Source organism: Engraulis encrasicolus, chromosome 17 (genome assembly GCF_034702125.1).
Source record: "Engraulis encrasicolus isolate BLACKSEA-1 chromosome 17, IST_EnEncr_1.0, whole genome shotgun sequence".
NCBI lineage: Eukaryota > Metazoa > Chordata > Actinopteri > Clupeiformes > Engraulidae > Engraulis > Engraulis encrasicolus.
Window position 1 is genome coordinate 51,803,150 of NC_085873.1, and position 12,930 is coordinate 51,816,079.

At 41.3% G+C, this 12,930-nt stretch overlaps 1 protein-coding gene across 6 annotated transcripts in view; it reads right to left on the bottom strand.

Annotated features, from left to right (window-relative positions):
* Positions 1 to 7,355, bottom strand: part of LOC134466925 (cytochrome P450 2K1-like) — a 19,620-nt gene extending 12,265 nt beyond the window's left edge. The window contains exons 1-2 of one of the 6 annotated variants that reach the window (XM_063220824.1): positions 7,026 to 7,355; positions 3,986 to 4,193 (exon numbers count right to left, since the gene is read on the bottom strand). In XM_063220824.1, the coding sequence (XP_063076894.1) occupies positions 3,986 to 4,189 (204 nt within the window). In that variant the 5' untranslated portion in view covers positions 4,190 to 4,193; positions 7,026 to 7,355. The other 5 variants (XM_063220823.1, XM_063220825.1, XM_063220826.1 and 2 more) reach the window with 5 other exon arrangements.
* Positions 7,356 to 12,930: the final 5,575 nt, after the last annotated feature.

Here is a 12,930-nt window from a genome sequence, read left to right on the forward strand (position 1 = left end):
AAACAGTTCAAAATTAAATCCATATTTCTTAATTATATAAACACACTCATGTCAAAATCCTCGTTTAAACCTGATGGTTGCAATGCATTTAAAGTATATATCCAAAAAAGTTCTCTTTGGCATAATTTCCTGTCGATGTCACCTCCTCTGTGTAGAGTTACTTGCTCTATACCTTGAAATCTAAGGGAAGAAAGAGGGTGTGACAAATCATTAAAATGACAAGCTACAGGATAGTTTTCATCTTTTCTCCTGATGGAGCTCTTATGTTCACTTATTCTTTGTTTCAGAGGACGGGTGGTTTTACCAATGTAAATTTTGTCACATGGGCATGTTAACATGTAAACAACATTTTTTGTGTTGCATGTGATTATTCCCCTAATTCCAAACCTTTTACCTGTTCTAGGATGCTTAAAAGTATTTGTTTTCACTGAACTATGACATTGAGCACAATTTCCACAGGGATAATTCCCGTCCTTGATTGGAGTCAACAGTGTTTGTTTTGGAGGGGGCAAGATGTTAGCTCTGATCAATTTATTGCGAAGGTTTGGTCCTCTTTTGTGAACATAGAGAGGAGGGTCCTGGAAAAGTTCAGACAGGGCCGGATCTGTGGTTAGAATATGCCAGTGTTTCTCAACAGTTTTTTTGATAATGTGGGCCTGGGGAGTGAAGGTGGTAATACAGGAAACTGAAAAATGTTTATCTTTTTTTACACTTTTTTTCAGAAGGTCAACTCTGGACTTGCTCCTGATTACGCTAACTTATATGTGGGGTATTTTGAACATAAGTTTGTCTTTAACCCAGATATGAACCCTTTTAGTAAAAAAATCCTTAAATGGTATCGTTTCCTGGATGATGTTTTCTGTTTGTTTCAAGGAACAAGTGAAGAACTGTTAACATTTGGTACATATCTAAATGGTTGTAACTCTGACTTAAAATTTACTCTAGAATATGACCTATCACTTGTATCTTTCTTAGATATGTGGATTATACTAGATAAGGGGAGCCTAACTACTACCTTATATAAGAAAGAAACTGATCGCAACACTTTTCTCTTGGCCACCAGCGCACACCCAAGAGCTTTAAAAAAATGGACTACCTAAAAGCCAATTTTATAGGTTAAGAAGACTCTGCCACTCTGACAATGACTTCATTGAGAAGGCAGTAGAAATGAAGCAGCGGTTCCTAAAACGGGGCTATACAGCTCAATGTGTGGATACTGCATATCAGAATGCTCTTTCCAAGTCCAGAGTTGACCTTCTGAAAAAAAGTGTAAAAAAAGATAAACATTTTTCAGTTTCCTGTATTACCACCTTCACTCCCCAGGCCCACATTATCAAAAAAACTGTTGAGAAACACTGGCATATTCTAACCACAGATCCGGCCCTGTCTGAACTTTTCCAGGACCCTCCTCTCTATGTTCACAAAAGAGGACCAAACCTTCGCAATAAATTGATCAGAGCTAACATCTTGCCCCCTCCAAAACAAACACTGTTGACTCCAATCAAGGACGGGAATTATCCCTGTGGAAATTGTGCTCAATGTCATAGTTCAGTGAAAACAAATACTTTTAAGCATCCTAGAACAGGTAAAAGGTTTGGAATTAGGGGAATAATCACATGCAACACAAAAAATGTTGTTTACATGTTAACATGCCCATGTGACAAAATTTACATTGGTAAAACCACCCGTCCTCTGAAACAAAGAATAAGTGAACATAAGAGCTCCATCAGGAGAAAAGATGAAAACTATCCTGTAGCTTGTCATTTTAATGATTTGTCACACCCTCTTTCTTCCCTTAGATTTCAAGGTATAGAGCAAGTAACTCTACACAGAGGAGGTGACATCGACAGGAAATTATGCCAAAGAGAACTTTTTTGGATATATACTTTAAATGCATTGCAACCATCAGGTTTAAACGAGGATTTTGACATGAGTGTGTTTATATAATTAAGAAATATGGATTTAATTTTGAACTGTTTGTGCTCTGCTTTATGATGGTTAATGCCTGATGTCTGCAAAGCATGGACTTGTTTTTGTTTTCTCTGTTTATGTTTCATGTTTGTCTTTCACTACATTTCCCAGAATGCTTCACTGACTCAGAGTGCTGCACCACAGGTGCCAATAATGATGTATATTAACCACAAGCACTGTTTGTATGCACTCTGCCTGATGAAGGTCTAAGGACCGAAAGCTTGCAAGTCAAGTAAAGCTTCTTTGCACAAAAATAGGCCTGAAGTGTGCGGATTGTCTTCTTTTTATGCTGAAATTTCTGCTGAGTCCTGCACCTTCTAAACAGATGAGCGGTGGCCTATCACAACCTAAGATTCCTTTACAAAATATGTCATATTTCATGCGAAGCTGAATGACATTAAAATTATATCGGGGGCCGGATAAAACGACCTGAAGGGCCGCAAACGGCCCTCGAGACATAGGTTCCCCACCCCTGATGCAATCTAATAACAATATGTGTTATACACAGTGACAGTAGATATAATGGACCCCAAATCAACGCTCTTTTCCATTCAACGCTTTCTATATACTGTCAATGGTTATACAGCAGGATGTATTGTATATGACAGGGGTGCTCAACTAGAAACTGAAAAGGTCCACTCGCCAAATTTCGTATGTTTTCAGGGTCCAAAAAAGTCGCTACGGACCGATGCAGAAAATAGCCTCACTCGCTGGCCGCACTGGCCTCTTGCTCACTCACTGAGTTGTCATAGTGATGATACTTTTATTTGTCATAAGACTGGCTTCGCAGAAATACACCTATAGATCACATGGCAGCGAAATCTCATGTATAATTTATACATATTAAATACAGATGGATTTTGTCTTGGTCCGGATGACATTGCGTTTGGGTCCGCATCCGGACCTGGGTCCGCCAGTTGAGCACCCCTGGTATATGACATGTTAGGAAGTTATTTTCCAAGGGCTCCTAGGGCTAGAATTACAAGATTTTCCCTAAAGACACACCATGCAAAGTCTGTTGCTTTGTCACTTCCGTAACAGTAACAGTGTCAACAGGTTCCACCACACACACACACACACACACACACACACACACACACACACACACACACACACACACACACACACAGAAGAGCAGATTGTACCAGCTGGTTCTCACACCCTCTGTGTCTGGACGGCCTTTTGAGTTTGAGTCCGGCCAGGGTCATTTCCCAGTCCTCTACCCCATATCTCTCTCCTGCTCATTTCCTGTCTCCTCTCACACTGTCCTGTCATAATAAAGGCCCCAAAAAGCCCAAAAACAAATATTTCGAGTGGTCCCCTATAGGGCTGGGCGATACGGAAAAAAAACTACATCACGATATGGATTGCTTTATATCACGATAACGATATCACGATATAGCACAATTACATGCTTTCAGTTATTCTCTTTATTTGTTTTTATTTTTTCATGTCGCAAAACAACCTTTCTTTAAAATGGATCTTTTTATTGTTATTTTTACAGTTACATGAATTTATAGTTTGTATTGTGACAACATGAAATGTAATTAAATTATATTCAATTGTATACAACTGATAAAATTACTATTACGATATAAACGATATAGGAGAAAGGTCATGATATACAATTTTATAGCACGATAACGATATATATCGTCATATTGCCCAGCCCTAGTCCCCTACCTCACAGAGGCTGCTGTGTGGGTTCTAGCATGGGTTCTAGAGTAGTCCCCTACAGTACCTCACAGAGGCTGCTGTGTGTTCTAGAATGCCCCCCTACCTCACAGAGGCTGCTGTGTGTTCTAGAATGCCCCCCTACCTCACAGAGGCTGCTGTGTGTTCTAGAATGCTCCCCTACCTCACAGAGGCTGCTGTGTGTTCTAGAATGCGCCCCTACCTCACAGAGGCTGCTGTGTGTTCTAGAATGCCCGCCTACCTCACAGAGGCTGCTGTGTGTTCTAGAATGCCCCCCTACCTCACAGAGGCTGCTGTGTGTTCTAGAATGCCCCCCTACCTCACAGAGGCTGCTGTGTGTTTTCTTGAGGTCCAGGCTCAGCAGGTTCCCCAGCAGGGGGAGGGGTGTGGGCCCGGGCGGTTCCGGCGGCTCCAGGCTGCTCTTGGAGGAACGTTCTCCGGCCGAGATCACGTAGAGCACCAGCAGCAGAACCAGCGCCAGCAGAACACCGGACAGAGAGAACACGCCCTCCACCACAGCCATGCTACTGTAGACACACACACACACACACACACACACACACACACACACACACACACACACACACACACACACACACACACACACACACACACACACACACACACACACACACACAAACACACACACACATAACGCTTTTTAACCAAAGCAACTAACAATCAAGGACATAATCATAGCCTGCAACACTTCAGATAGGCCTACTAACTAACTAACTACCGGTAAGTGCACCGGAAAGAAATATACAGAACAACAAGTGCAGCTGCCAAATGGGGTTTGTTTTTTGGGTTACACTTTACTTGACGTGTCGCTGCACAACACATTCATAGCAGCCGTTATACACTTTGCATGTAGGATTCAAGGCTGTTTCGTAAGACATTCATACCAAAGCCGTTCATAGACATGGAAGACAAAAGGACGGTAACTTGTCAAAATCAGCAATCATTGAGGGTTTAGAACAAAACCTGCAATGCTGCTTTGTTTAACTTTTATTTTGACAAGTTGATGTCCTTACGTCCATGGAAGGTTTCGTATGAATGGATCAAGAAACATTCATGAATGCTTCGTGCAGATTTTATAACTTCGAGTTGATTATTTGATTCTTCGAGTTGAAATAAATGAAATGATAACAGCTGCTATGCATGTGTTATGCAGGAACATGTCAAGTGAAGCGTTACTGTGTAACAACATTAGCAGAGGGTAAAAGTACAGTGTGCACACATTACATTACATTACATTAAGCTTACATTACATAGCGTTTAGCAAACGCTTTTGGCCAAAGCGACTTACAAGGAGAAATTTAAGCAAGAACAGGGTAAGGCACAGTGTACAGTTGCAACACTGATAGCATTGTCCTACACAGAGTAAAGAAGAAGACGTAAAGAATATGATGCATTAAAAGCGGCAAAAAAAAACAAAGACATCAATGTGCAGTGTGCAGTTGCAACACTGACAGCATTGTCCAACACAAGGTAAAAGATGCAACATAAAACAATAAAAACTAGGCACAGTGTACTAGATGTCTTGTTTACTATCCAAAATGCCTTGCGACTTCTTATTACACATACAACATGCCATAAAGTCAGAGCTCAAGCAGTAGTGCAGTAAACACTCACGAAAGAGAAGAGTCTTTACTTGCTTCTTGAAGGTTGACCAAAATGTCCCTTGTCCCTAGTCTTGCTGTTGCGGCCTCTGTTTTTGTCCACCACTGAGAAACAGTGACAAGAGAACAGCCTTGATAATTATAAATAGTGTTGCACCGATACCGATACCAGTATCGGTGGATCGGTGGATCGGCACTAAAATGGTGGTATCGGTATCGAAGAGTACCAACAAATAGGGCACCGATACCATTTACAGATGCTTGTATGACACTTAAACAGCCTTGGAATTAGTTATTTCATAGAGATATTTAAAAAGTATAAAAAGTTTTGCTGGATTCACTTTGTTTTAGTCTTTTTCCTGTTTCACAAAGGTAGGCAGCAGCCTGAAAAAAGCCATGCAATGATTTTACATCCAAGTAGTATGCACTGCAGCCCTTCATATATAGGCCTATACATTTCATATAGGGTGGTATCGGTATGGTATCGGTATCGGTATCGGCCGATACTGCACAGCCAGTCGGTATCGGGGCCAAATAATGGTATCGGTGCAACACTAATTATAAACATCTCTATATACAAGATGGCGGCTGGCAGTCTGTCAAACAGGGGAGGCTGCTCAATTACAATATGTCCAGAACGCAAAAAAAAGAAAAAAAAGAGGGGAGGGGGGGATTTTTGACACATTGGTCCTGAGCAACAAATGGCCCCACACACTAAAGGACTCTTGTTGAAACAAAGTTGTTGGAAAGCTGGTGTTTTTTTACTACACATATTCTTATAATTATTTGAGCATAGTTCTTTGTGAGAAATCTTGCAGCATGTCTGTTCTGGAATAAACATAGGAACTGACCTGTGGTGGGGATTCTAACAGAGAGAGGTAAATAATTTACCCAAATGTCAATCTCTGGGCGTGAATTGTATGCACTATGCATCAGAGAAAAGGTAATAATAAACAAGCCGCTGTCAACCCAGTTAACCCCCGTAACACACTTCCAAAGCGAGTCAGAGAGAGAGAGAGGCAGAGAGAGCGAGAGAGAGCGAGAGAGAGAGAGAGAGTTTCCACCCCTGAGGAACAATGTCGAGAGAGCCGTCTTGATCATTATAAACATGGTGAATGGTAGGCTATGTAGGCCTGTCAGAGGTCAGGTAAAATGTAACAAAAAGTGTTAACCCAGTTCACACTAGTGCCACACTAACAATGGCCAAAGAGGATCAGTGTGTGTGTGTGTGTGTGTGTGTGTGTGTGTGTGTGTGTGTGTGTGTGTGTGTGTGTGTGTGTGTGTGTGTGTGTGTGTGTGTGTGTGTGTGCATAGTAGGTCATTGTGCAATAATACATGCTTTAGTGCTTTAACTAATCTGACTGCAGCCTAATTAAACTCGGACAGCATACACACTAAGAAAACGCTTCACACAACTCTGTATGCCACACACACACACACACACACACACACACACACACACACACACACACACACACACACACACACACACACACACACACACACACACACACACACACACACACACACACACACACACACAGTCACACACACAGAGGTGGAAGAAGTAGGCCTCCTGAAGTTGTGTACATAGGTAAAAGTAGTAGGCCTGAAAAAATCACTCAAGTGACAGTAAAAGTTGTATACCAAAAATGTACTTAAGTAAAAGTCCTAAGTAGCCTACTAACTTTTAAATGTACTTCTTGAGTACAAAAGTACAAGTAGGCCTATACTCACGCAATGGCTGTCTTTCTCCAAGTCTGCCTACTTGATCCAATAGGAAAACGTTTCTGCAGCGGTTTTCGGTTCTATTTGAACATGACTATGGAGTCCTGTTAATGTTTTTTTAAAGTATCTTTTCTGTCTGGGTGTCAGTTTGGAAGATGGGCTTGGTCCCGCCTCCCTGCCCGCAGCTGAGGCTACTCAAATATCCACGAAACACAACAGGAAAACCTAGGATAAATGTAACTAGTAACAAAGTCTTCTTCTAGAAATGTAAGGAGTAGAAAGTACAAGTAAATGTCAAAAATGTAATTGAGTAAAAGTCTGCATTTTTATTTTTACTCAAGTAAGTACAAATTCCAGAAAAAAAACTACTTAACGAAGTAAAAATACTTAATTACGTTGCACCTCTGCACACACACATTTGTTGATGAAACTTTACAACCATACACAGGCGCGTGCACAATTATTGCACAATTATTGCACAATGACCTACTATGGCGCACACACACACACACACACACACACACACACACACACACACACACACACACACACACACACACACACACACACACTTCTTGAAGAAACTTTACAACCATACACAGGCGCGCGCGCACGCACATTTGATGTACTTTATTTGATTCCACATTACAAGGTAAAATCAATAGGAACCAAATATGATGACTAATCCAATCCACACACACACACACACACACACACACACACACACACACACACACACACACACACACACACACACACACACACACACTGACTCAACTGAGACAGCCTACCGTTGACCTGGGATACCCTGCGCGTATTCTTCCCTGCTGCTCCGGTGTAGTTGTTGCCGTCTGCTGTATCTGAAGACTGTTTGCTGTTTTTTTATGACGACGAAAAGTCTATCAGAGCTGCAGTGATATGCTTTATGTTGCCCTGTTTACGGAAGGCAGCCTCACCTACTTTGCGCACGGACACGAACAGGGTTATTAGGGAACGAGGGCACGAGAGCACAGCGGCGCGTAGCAAGGACACACAAAGCCGTTGTTTTCCTCACTCGAGCTAGTTGGTAATAGTAGGCTACTCCTCTTCGGAGTTACACATGTGATGCTGTAGACCTAGGTATCTGCAAACTATTCCAAACGCTCCCAGTTACACGTGCCAGAAATGGTCGGTTCTATCCTATATACGGTCTGTATTCGGAGTGGGCACTGCGCTCTTCAGGCACTCACCTCACCTTGACCCTGTAGCGCGCGCAACCGTACGGTTAAATAGTCTCTCTGGTAGGCCTACAAGTCTCTCGAGACCTCCTTGGCACGCGACCGTTTCCATAGCTGCAGTCGTACTATTGAGACTAGATGAGGAGAGGACTAGAGGAGGGAGCATATACGCAGAAAGTCGGGGAGGCTGTGTTTATTTGGCCTGTAGCCTATAGGTGGGGGTTGTCGTCACGTGGTGCGCCAGGATTTTTTTCTTCTTCTTTTCTTTTTTTTGGGAAAGTTTCATCTTTCATACTTTCGAAGTTGTTTTTTCTCTGGGGGGAAAATGACTCCGTGTGAAAATTTGAGTCCACTGCACTCATAGCCTACTAGGCACTGCATGTTACAGCAACCCAAAACGTCATAGATCATCAGTGTTTGGGGAAGTTCATTTTCTATAGGCCTACAGGAACTAGTTCAAAGTTCAGTTCACGCATTTCAAAATGAACTAGTTCGTTCATAGTTAATTATTGTTCACAGTAAACTTCGATCATAGTTTCCAAAAATGAAATAAAAAACCATAGTTCTTTTCTGCAAGAGATTGCGAGTTATATTGTTCAATATAATTGAAAAAGCCTATCAGAACAGTGAAAATATGTTAGCTGTGTTAGACGCCATGTTATATTATTGGGGCTCTTTTGAAATGTAGGCCTATTTGATTAAGGTTTCACCTGAACACTAAGGAAATGTGGCACGGCACCCTTTTAAATGAACGCACATGCAGTTCACTCACAGGCACCAGAATGAACTAGTTCATAGTTATTAAATGAACGCACATGCAGTTCACTCACAGGCACCAGAATGAACTAGTTCATAGTTCGTTCATCATCTAGTATGCTACACAGTGAGCGTTCAGTTCCGGTTCGTCCAAATTATGAACTAGTTCATGAACTATAGTGCACTGAACTAGTTCAGGTAGCCTTCAACACTATAAATCATGCTCTGCAAATAACAAGAAGAATTAGAATCTTACTGTATACACTCTACTCTAACTGTTCTCATGAACAGCTGAAATGGTCGAAGAGACATTAAATGTGCGTTAATATCCATTTGCAGCTTCCTTTCATCGCTCCTGTAGGTGGTCATAATTGACCAAGTACAATACTAGGCTATATAAATGTTAATAACATAGACATTGGGGATTTACCAAGTAGGCCTAGGTATAGGTCAATGTAATAATATCATCAGTGCAAGTCCGATAGGCCTATTCATGTTAAACGTTAGCATATCGGCTCTAGGCCTACTTTCAAATGAAGCAAGTCCTAATTACACTGCCATATTGGAAAAAGTTAATACCCCGTATGAAATTTCTTATATTTCTGTCAAAATTTGTCATAAAACATTGTCTGATCTTCCCGGAAATCACAAGAAGGCACAATCAGAGTCTGCTTTAACTAATTCCATCCAAACATTTGCAAGTTATCATATTTTTATTGGCCATAAAATGTAAACATTCACAGGACAGTGAGGCATAAGTAAGTACACCCTTGTATTCAATAGGTTTTAACCCTCAGTTAGTCGCAATAACCTTAATCAGACGTTTCCTGTAGTTGCAGATCAGATTAACAAAACAATAAGTGAAATGAAAGCCCATTGGGAAACTCCAACTCCCATTGTCATTGTGACACAGCACTCCACAGCACACAAGTGAACACTGCACACTGCACACAACAAAATTGCATTTATGCCTCACCCGTGCAAGGGGGCAGCCCTCAGTGGCGCCCCACGGGGAGCAGTGCGGTGGGACGGTACCATGCTCAGGGTACCTCAGTCATGGAGGAGGATGGGGGAAAGCACTGGTTGATTACTCCCCCCACCAACCTGGCGGGTCGGGAGTCGAACCGGCAACCTCTGGGATGCAAGTCTGACGCCCTAACCGCTCACCCATGACTGCCCCCAATCTGGATATATCTTGTTTCCTTCTTCTTTACAAAACTGCCCCTCTTGAGTAAGGTTTCTGGGATGTCTGGTGTGAATAGCTTTCTTGACTTCATGCCATATCATCTCAATTGTTTTTTGTCAGGGCTTTGACTGGGCTATTCCAGAATGTGTATTTCATTGTTATGAAGCCATTCTAAAGTCGATTTGCTTCAAAAACATGGGTTCTTGTCCCATTTCAGTACCCGTCCTCTTGTGTGCTTCAACTGTGTGACAGACTACCTCACATTTTTTCTATAAAATATCTCAATACTTCTGAGTTCATTGTTCCACTGATAATAGCAAACTGACAAGGACCTGAGGCACCAAGGTAGCCGCATAGGTGATCCTCCCGCCTATGTCAGATCTACAGTAACTGCTATATCCAACCTAATACCAGTAATGTGAACATTAGACTACTATATCCAACCTAATAGCAGTAATGTGAACACTAGACTACTATATCCAACCTAATAGGCTACAAGTAATGTGAACACTAGATACCAGTAATGTGAACATTAGACTGCTATATCCACCTTATACCAGTAATGTGAACACTAGACTACTATATCCAACCTAATACTGTAACAGTAGGCCTAATGTGAACATTAGACTACTATATCCAACCTAATACCAGTAATGTGAACACTAGACTATTATATCCAACCTAATACCAATGTGAACACTAGACTACTATATCCAACCTAATACCAATGTGAACACTAGACTACTATATCCAACCTAATACCAATGTGAACACTAGACTACTATATCCAACCTAATACCAAGGTGAACATTAGACTACTATATCCAACCTAATACCAATGTGAACACTAGACTACTATATCCAACCTAATACCAATGTGAACACTAGACTACTATATCCAACCTAATACCAATGTGAACACTAGACTACTATATCCAACCTAATACCAGTAATGTGAACACTAGACTGCTATATCCAACCTAATACCAGTAATGTGAACATTTGAAGGCCTTTTACACAGTCTCAATGTTGCTGTAGTTACTGCACTTTGCCTTTGTAGAGCAGATTTGTATTCAGCACTTCTGATATCAGTAGGCTACACTTTTGTTTTTACATCAAGCTTTCCTGATTATTGCAGTGATTTTATTAAACGTCTCTGAAAATGCACTGTAATGTTCTATTCACAGAATTATCAATAACATTATATTAAGGAGACCCTTTAAGAAATAGCAATATCAGTGAGCCATCAGGAGTCAATCATTAAGATTAAGATTCAGAAAAACCCTCAACTGCCTTTTGTTGTGTGAACAAATCAGTGCAGATATGTAGTTGTATTTTGGGAAACCGCCCACAAGGTGGCAGTATTTAGCTAACAATTAAAGCCCTTGAAGACATGAGAGTGAGATAAAGGCCCCGTCCCAATACCACCTCTTCCACTCATTTATGCCCCCAACACTCGCTCTTGTGGAAACATGGGTGTTTTTTGTGAATTTTATGTTGTACTTTTAATGTGTATCAAACATTCACATTTTATGTGACTTTTCTGGATAAGCAGGATACAAAAAATACTGGGATAAATAAAAAGAAAACAATGTGGCGTTTAAGTTAAAAAGATAGCCCAAGCACTTATATGACTGTCAAAAAATGTGCAAGAAGCCCACCATGACCAAAGCCACCCCCCCAACACACACACAGACCGACAAATTAATGACAAGAAAAACACTCGGCTATATTTCTAAATATTGTTTAAATAGCATTATTGGAGGTATTGCATGCTGTTGTCGAGTATCGATTTTATTTCTGATATTGTGCACAATGTATTAATTTCACAAAACAAACCCTCTACAAACCCCCTGGCAATGTGCAGTAGAGCAGACCCGTAGGGCAGACGTAGGGAACCTATGTCTCGAGGGCCGCATGCCCCGATGTAGTTTTAATGTTGTGCAGCTTCACATGAAATATGACATATTTTGTAAAGGAAACTTAGAAAATACATTTTCAATACAACTAAGTTATATTCAGGGGGCCTAGAGAAGGAGGGGGCTGTTGTAAAGGTGGCTGCCTTCAATATAGGCCTAAAGAGCAGGGGCAAATCTTTGTTTGGGTTCATAATGCGGCCCTCTGAGGACTTTTGCGGCCCTCGGATGAATCTGAAGTGGCCCTTCGAATGACAAAAGGTTCCCCACCCCTGCCGTAGGGGGTCCTGGACCCCACTTTGAGAACCTCTGTTATAAAGGAGTCTTTTGCCATCATTAAGACTCCACAGGTTGCTGACATGCTGATGCCTCCTGATGTATGAAAACCCCCTGCAGAGCAGAGCGTGTTTGATGGCAGCATTCATAAACAAACCACCCAAATTAACATTAAAGGGCAACTCCTGCCAATTTAAATGTGCTGTTGTATTGCTCACGCTACCCTTGACTTGTCAGTACCCGGTGACGCCGCATTATTTGGCTCAGCTCTTTCCGAGATATGAGCTATTCTAATGGGGGCAACTTTTGTTTACATTTAAAAAAAAACTTTTTTATTTATTCCCAAAAACATCCAGAAGGTTATGCAACATCAGCAGACAGCTAGCAAACAGCGATACCTTTTGGGAAAATATTTTGAGTAGGCCTATGCTATTTAAAAAAAAAATGTAAACAAAAGTTGCCCCCATTAGAATTGCTCATATCTCGGAAAGGGCTGAGCCAAAGTCAAGGGTAGTTTGAACAATACAACAGCACATTGAAATTCGCAGGAGTTGCCCTTTAAA